The sequence below is a fragment of the Setaria italica genome, chromosome III (genome assembly GCF_000263155.2).
Source record: "Setaria italica strain Yugu1 chromosome III, Setaria_italica_v2.0, whole genome shotgun sequence".
In the NCBI taxonomy this organism is placed as follows: domain Eukaryota; kingdom Viridiplantae; phylum Streptophyta; class Magnoliopsida; order Poales; family Poaceae; genus Setaria; species Setaria italica.
The window spans coordinates 15293041-15300934 of record NC_028452.1 but is presented as its reverse complement, the minus strand read 5'-3'; the positions used below and the strand labels follow the sequence as shown (position 1 = coordinate 15300934).

The 7894-nt window shown below is 56.5% G+C and overlaps 1 protein-coding gene across 1 annotated transcript; it reads right to left on the bottom strand.

Annotated features, from left to right (window-relative positions):
• Positions 1-1057: 1057 nt before the first annotated feature.
• On the bottom strand, positions 1058-1915 carry LOC106804197 (uncharacterized mitochondrial protein AtMg00810-like). The gene has a single exon (XM_014804846.1). It carries the CDS (start codon positions 1913-1915, stop codon positions 1058-1060), a length of 858 nt encoding a protein of 285 aa, XP_014660332.1.
• Between the last annotated feature and the right edge of the window lie 5979 nt (positions 1916-7894).

Sequence of the window (7894 nt, the reverse complement as noted above, 5' to 3'; positions counted from 1 at the left end):
TGGGGGGGGGGGGGGGTGTTTCTCTTCAATTATACGAACGACGATTAATTAATCATACGGGCAATCCTTTAATTTGTTTGCTCTAAAATTAATGAATCAAATGTACTGTATCAGATCTTCTTCCTAAAGGAAAAAGAATTCTTTTGTGTAATTAGCCCCAAGTATAATGTTTAAAGAATCATTTTCTGTTGATAACCAATCATTAGATTTCCTTATCATTGGTCTGGACGCAGAAAAATGAACAGACCTACCTTGCTTGCTAGATGTCAATCAGCTACTAGGCGTTTTGAAAACAATTCAGTACAACAGATGGAGTTGAGGAATTGGTCAGGGACTCGTAGCTAGGTCACTAGTGTGTTCATTTTTCAATGTGCACATAGGAAAATGATGTTCTCAGTCAATAGATCCTGTCGAAATCAGGATTAAACTAACAAACTGGTCACCTTCCACGGTTTCACCGCTGTTCTAGATGGTTCCGTTTGTTAGGCGAGAGGATGGCACTAGTAAGAGTTGGGGTAATTTTCTGAGTTTTTTTTCCACAATACCGTATCCAACCAAGGACCAGCAGCATAAGATCAAGTACAGCAGCTGGTCCTTGAAGACCAGCAGAACCAGTACAGCAGCTGGTCCTTGAAGACCAGCAGCAAGACTTATCCAGCATTCTCCCCCTAAGTCTTGTGCATCGTCTTGTGGGAAAGTTGGACCATCCCGGTCCTCGAACACAGCTCAAGGAACTTGATCCTCCCAAGGGGCTTGGTGAGTAGGTTCGCAAGCTGATCCTTGGTGTTGATGTAGCTCGCCTTGATGCTTCCTTCCTCCAAGCAGCCTCGGATGAAGTGACACCTCACCCGGATGTGCTTGCTCCGCTCATGAAAAATGGGGTTCTTTGCCAGGGCCAGAGCGGACTTGCTATCCACCCTGAGCTCCATCGCTCTAGTGTCTCTGCCAAGGAGATCACCGAGCAGTCGGGCAAGCCAAAGCACCTGAGTCGAAGCAGTGGAGGCCGCTATGTACTCGGCCTCGCAGCTGGACAGCGCCACCACCTGCTGCTTGCCGACTACCAGCTAATGAGGCACTTGCCGAGGAAGAAAAGAATCCCGCTCGTGCTCTTGCTGGTGTCGATGTCGCCGGCGTGGTCGCTGGCGCTGTACCCGACGAAGTGTGCCGCCCCGGGACACCTCGGGTAGAAGAGACCGTGGTCGAGGGTCCCCGCAACGTAGTGGACGATCCTCTTCACGGCCTGCTGGTGCTCCATCGTCGGTCGCTGCATGAACCGACTGACGTAGCTGACGAAGAATGCCAAGTCCGGTCGTGTGTGGGCGAGGTAGCGAAGGCTCCCCACAAGACGCCGATACTGCGTAGCGTCTACCTCCTCTGTCGTGTTGTCGCGGCTCAGCTTCAGTCTCTCCTCCATCGGAGTGAGAGCTGGATTGCAGTCGGTGAGCCCGGCTAGCTCCACAACGTGCTTGGCGTAGGCGGTCTGTCGAAGCGTGATCCTGGAATCATCCTGGTGCACCTCGATCCCTAGGTAGAAGGAGAGATGCCCCAGATCACTCATCTGGAAGGTGGCCTTCATTTCTTCCTTGAACGTCGCCACCTCTGCATCCTTGGTGCCGGTGATCACCAAGTCGTCGACGTAGACACCTACCAGCAGGGCATTTTCTCCAGTGCCCCACCGGTAGATGGCCGCCTCGTGCGGGCTTTGCTCGAAGCCTATCCCTTTGAGCGTGGAATCCAACTTGGCATTCCACGCCCTCGGTGACTGCCGCAGGCCATAGAGGGGCTTGCGCAAGCGCAGCACCTTGCCCTCCTTGCCGGGGATCGCAAAACCCGACGGGGAAGTCGATCCCCTCTTGCGGCACGAAATCGCGTGCCACCAAGCGAGCCTTGTGCTTGACGATGGCACCGGCTTCATCTCTCTTCAGCTTGAACACCCACTTAAGGGTGATCGTGCGGTGACCACGAGGGAGGTCAGCAAGCTCCCAGGTGCGGTTCTTCTCAACCGCGTTCATCTCCGACTGCATCGCGGCGCGCCATGCCGCGTGTCTCTCGGCCTCCGCGAAAGATGAGGCTCGCCATCGTCGCACGCAAGGTGCAACTGTGCCTCCAGATCGTGAGGCACCAGTCCCGGCACCGGCTGGTCGCCGAGGAGATCTTCCATCGTACGGTACCGCAACTGCTCACCGTCGTGGTACGCGTCGATGCGCTCCTCGTTGTGAGAGAGCAGAGTAGCGAACTCCACCGGGCTGTGCTCGACATGAGCTGGTGTCGGAGTAGACGTGCCCGGAGGGGTGGCCGTCGGTGCTGGAGTACGTGGCGTCGCCGGCTGTGGTGGTGCCGGCGAGAATCTCGTCACAGCCAAAGTCGCGGCTGGAGAGCATGGCGCTGCCGGAGTAGCAGGTGTCGGAGTCGGTGGAGGTTCAGGGACTGGGGTAGGCACACTCGGCGAAGAAGAGCTGCCTACTCCCCCAGCTCCCTCGAAGTGGACGTACTTGACAGTGAAGTCGTCGTACGTCGGAGTCGAGCCGTTGTCCACCGTATTGTCCCACGCCCATCCTCGCCCTTCGTCGAACACAACATCGTGTGCTGTGTGCACACGTTGTGTCTCCGGGTCGAGAATGCGGTAGGCCTTTGAACCCTCCGCGTAGCCGATGAACACTCCTGGAGTGCTCCTATTGTCAAGCTTGCCGATGTGGCCAAACTCCTTGGCAAACGTGAGGCAGCCGAAGACCCTCAGGTGGGACACCGCCGGCTTGCGCCCGTGCCAAGCCTCGTATGGCGTCCTGCCGTCGAGAGCCTTGGTGGGCGAGCGGTTGAGGATATAGACAGCTGTCACCACCGCCTCTCCCCAGAGAACAGCCGGCATCCCCCTCTGCTTGAGGAGGGCCCGAGTCATCCTGACAACCATCTGGTTGCGCCGCTCGACGACGCCGTTCTGCTGCAGGCTGTACAGCGCGGAGTAGTGGCGCTGAATGCCCTCATCAGCGCAGTACGACGTGAACTCAGCCGCCGTGAATTCGCCGCCGTTGTCGGTGCGTAGCACGCGTAGCTTGCGGCTGCACTCCGCCTCCGCAGCAGCCTGCATGCGCCTGATGGCGTCTGCAGCCTCCCCCTTGCTGCTGATTACCATCACCCACATGTAGCAGGAGAGGTCATCGACGAGAAGCAAGAAGTAGCGTCGTCCTCCGGGTGTGGCCGGTGTCACCGGGCCACACAAGTCCCCGTGCACGAGCTCGTGCCGCTCCTTGGCTCGGAGGCTCGCGTGCTGGGGAAAGGGGAGCCGCCTCTGCTTTGTCAACACACAGACATCGCAGAACTGCTCCACGTGATCGAGACATGGTAGGCCTCACACCATCTCCTTGGCACTGAGCCGCTTCAGGGCCTCGAAGTGAAGGTGCCCGAAGCGCTCGTGCCACTGCCACACCTTGTCATCCCGACGAGCAGTGAGGCAGAAAGGTTGTGCCACCTGCACATTAAGGATGTAGAGTCGATTTGCGCCTCTGGTTACCTTGGCAAGAAGGCGACGACGACGGTCCCAAATCTTCATGACTCCTCCATCGATCAACACGCGCGAACCGTTCTCTTCCAGCTATCCCAAGCTGATGATAGAGTTCCTCAGCACGGGGATGTAGTACACTCCGGTGAGCAGCCTGTGCTCTCCAGACTCGGTGGTGAAGATGACAGAGCCGACACCCTTGATCTCTACGCCGGAGGCATCCCCAAACTTGACGGTGCCTCGGATGCTAGAGTCAAGCTCGGTGAAGAACTCCCGCCGACCGGTCATGTGTTGGGTAGCGCCGGTGTCGAGGCACCACCCTTCAGTCTTATCGTTGCTGGAGCCATCGCCAAGGAAGGCGTGTGCCCTCGACTCGTCAAGATGGAGGAGAACCGCTGCGGCCGATGCTGCTGGAGTTAGCTCGATGCTTGCATGTGCCAGGAGCAGAGCCGGCTCCTCCTCCTCCACTAGTGCGACGTGAGCCTGGCCGCGTCTTGGCTGTCGACAGTCCTTGGCCCAATGGCCAAGCTTGCCACAGTTGCGGCACGCATCATCTCGTGGCGGCCTATGCTCGCCGGTGGCACCACCCTGGGCACCTCCTCGCGCGCTGCTAGCATCACCCTCGGTGCCTCCTTGTGCGCTGCCCTCGGCGCCTCATCGCGCCTTGGGCGCCTTGCGTGGCTTGTCGTGCCTGCGGCCACCTATCGAGGAAGAAGGCTCCCCCCTTCTTCCGATCACCTTGGTGGGCCTCCCATTGCTCCTGAGTGAAATGGAGCTTCCCGCCAATGATGACAGGCCCTGAGGGAGGCTGTGACTCGTCGCTGTCAACGACCTTGAGGTAACCTATCGCCTTCTCGATCGACATCCTAGAGAGGTCCACCAGAGACTCGATCGAGCGAGCGATCTGCTTGTACTTCTCGGGTACGCAGCGGAGGAGCTTCTCGACAGCTCTCTCCTCGCCGTAGGTGTCATCGCCGTACTGCACCATCTTCTGCAACAGTGTGGACTTACGGGCGCGGTCGCTGCCGATGCGTGCCGCAGCGATGGCATCCCAAGCTTCCTTGGCAGTCCGCTTCTGGGAAAGCGAGAACTGCATCTCAGGCGGGACTGCAGTGATGAGGGCATCCAGCGCCCGTCGATCCTCATCGTAGTCGACGTCACCGTACCGGACTGCCTCCCACATGTGCCGCACCTCCTCACCCTCGTCACCGCGGCCCACTCGACGTAGTTGGTCTTGGTGAGGGTAGGCCACCCACCACCGAGGTCGACTTCCCTGACAACAACCTAGGCCCCGTGGCGACCATGATGGCGGTCCGGGAACGGAGAGCCGTGCTGCCTGTAAGGGTCGCGCTCTCTGTCGACCCAGCCACCGCGCCGCCGATCGAACTCCATCTCCGCCTCCAGCTGGGCTACCCTCTCCCGCAATCGCTGGACCTCCAGTGCGAGGTCCATGTGCGGGTCGCCCTGGGAGTCGCGGTCACCATGTCCGCCAGGAACACGGTCGTCGCGCCCCCCCCCCCACGCCGGGAGCGCCGCCGGCGCGTGCACGCCCGTCTGGGCCGCCGCCGCCGCGCCCGCGTGGGTGCTCGGCTGCCCACTGCGCTGCTCGTTCCTGCGCCGCCTCCCTTGCTAGCACGAGCTCTACGTCGGTACCGCCATCGGCAGAGGTAGCGCTGCTGATGCTACCACCACGTAGAGTCTCGAGCTCCGCTGCCACCGCACGTGCGGCATCTGCCGCCGCCGCCGCTTCCGCTTCCGCCCTTGCTGCAGCCAGCTCCGCCGCCGCCAGCCTCGACACCCTTGCCGCCGCCGCAGCGGTCTCCGCCGCCACTCGGGTACACTCCTCTACCGCAGTGAGCTCGGCCTCCTGCCGACGCCGCGCGCTCGAGGCGACCGAGTGCTGAGACTGTCCTGCGAACATAGCGCGCCACCGGGAGGCTGCGTGGGGAAGAGGCTGCTTCCGACGAGCTGTTGCTCGTCTGCGTAGAGGGAGAGGAGTGAGCAGGGACAGCCGGTGTTTCTGCTACCGGCTGGGGACGAAAGGTGGCTGGGAGGGTTGTGAGTAGGAGATGTTCAAGCTACAGGATAGTACGGCTCTGATACCAGTTGTTAGGATCTGATCTGTAACTCTCATCGAGAGGATGGCACTAGGAAGAGTCGGGGTAATTTTCTGAGTTTTCTTTCCACAATACCATATCCAACCAAGAGTTGGGGATACATATTTATAGCTGGCCGAGCAGCCAACCAGCCAAGCATCAAGGCATATGCTAGTCCAAGATGCTTTTAATGCTGTCCTATCTAGTCTAAGATGCCTATGACTGTCCTACTCTAAAAGTAGTCAACAAAGTGGTGCTGCAGCAAGCATATGCTGCAGGCCCACTATCCTCCAGTCAAAACAGCTGCAGTCCCACAAGGACCAGCAGCACAAGACCAAGTACAGCAGCTGGTCCTTGAAAACCAGCAGGACCAGTACAACAGCTGATCCTTGAAGACCAGCAGCAAGACTTATCCAGCACCGTTCTCGTCACGCTGCCTGGCCGCATTATCTACATTCGATGAAGACTGTACTAATTTGCCTGCACAGATAAATCATTTGTGTTTTTTCTCTCTCCAAATGATCTGCAGTTCTTCACTATCGTAGTACAGTGTATTGTCTCAGTGGATTGTAATTAATTTCTAGTTTCATAGTCTGTGTGATTAGCTAGACCAATTGCATTGCCTTGCCTGAATCTCTCAAGTTTTATATCTGTTGGATGTAGAAGCTTACACGAATTTAATCTGAGAACAATATAATTCCTTTGGGGCCTTTGCCAATGTCAGTTCAGGATCATAGCTCAAAGTGCAGCAGAAATCAGAGGGAGCACAATTACTTCCATCCATCAACGTAACCGAAGTAGTACATTTCATCTCGATCGATCCTGTTCCTTTCTGACGAGCCATGCATCGGGTAGCCCTCACGTCATGCCATGCTGTTTTCTGGCCCCTCCACGATTCGACCGGGGGGACGCTGCTGCCCACGGGATGGAGCTTGGAGCAGAGAAGAAACCGCAAAATGAATTTTCAAAAAAAGAAGAAGAAAGAAATCGCAAATGATTCTGCCCATCATATTCGCTCGATCGATGTGACTGCCTGCCACTGTACATCCACAGCCGCATGGCATCAGTGGTGGCAGGAGATGGACGATCGATCGGAAAGAGTCCAAGCGGAACTGTTTGACGTCGGTTGACCGGGCCTGATTGCAGCTCGGGATGGCGCTGGCAGCAACATGATCTGCCTGCAGGGGTCGCTGTGCCAGCCATCTTCAGGCAGCACATGGTGCGGGGACACAGTGGTCAGTGGCCAAACAAACTGTCAATCGGCCCAGGGCCAGCTTCAGCTTGTAAGCTTTCTGCACGTCTCACTCATGTCCTGGAATTTCTCCAGCGTCCCAGATTGTGTAGAGAATGCATGCCGGCAGCCTATGGAAGTTATCCTGTTGCGTCGAGGTAGTTGGGTTCAGTTCAGGTATCCGCATCTCCGGCTGCTTTACTTGGTACATCAGAAATGGTTTTCTTTTGAAAGAAACTGAGAAAGTACATCAAAATGCTACCGGGGCTCACTTTCCCTTTCCACTGATGTGGCAAATGCCGCAGATGTTAAGCTAAGCAGCTTTTCCATCAGGAAAGCTCGGGATGGTACGCGATCGGGTTCATTTTATTGCGATCTCCCTGCGCGAGATTTGCCTTCTGAATTTTCGGAGTGGGTGCTCCGCCTTTCTGACATCATTAGCAGATAAACAAAAGCGTGGAAAGGGAAAACCGGCCATGTGCCGCTCGTCGATCCTACGCTATTTAAGGGAATCGACTAATAAACAAGTAAACAACCGCACCATGGAAAGATTATCAGAGAAAGAAACGTTAGGGCAGAGCACACCCTCCCTGCTCGCCATTATATTGTCCATACCTGTAGACCATCACCTGGAAAAGAGATGAGAGCGAGTGGAAGCGGCTCCATCTCTATCTACTGCTCACAGTTTTCTAAGCAGATCACCTTCCCGGATGAGTCACCCCACGCGCCCTACACTAGGTCCCCCCGGCTACTTTCAGTTGCGCGTGGGACCCATGCAGAAATATACTCCATGGACACTGCTACTCCAATCCAAACAGAGATTCAGAGAAGAGTACTGACGAACAGTGAGTAATTTAGGCCTAGTGCTGCAAGAAAACAAACCATCGCCATGTTCTGAACCTGGGAAGGGTGTCTGTGAAAGAAAGCCTTCGCAACTGTTCGGTGTTAAAGATCTAAGCAATTCAGCTGGGCGCCCATAATAAAAGGACCACTAGTAGTGTGATTGTCTACTAGAAAAAAGACGAGTGGTTCTCCGATCCACTGTTCATGAACCGTTCTGGCAACAATGTT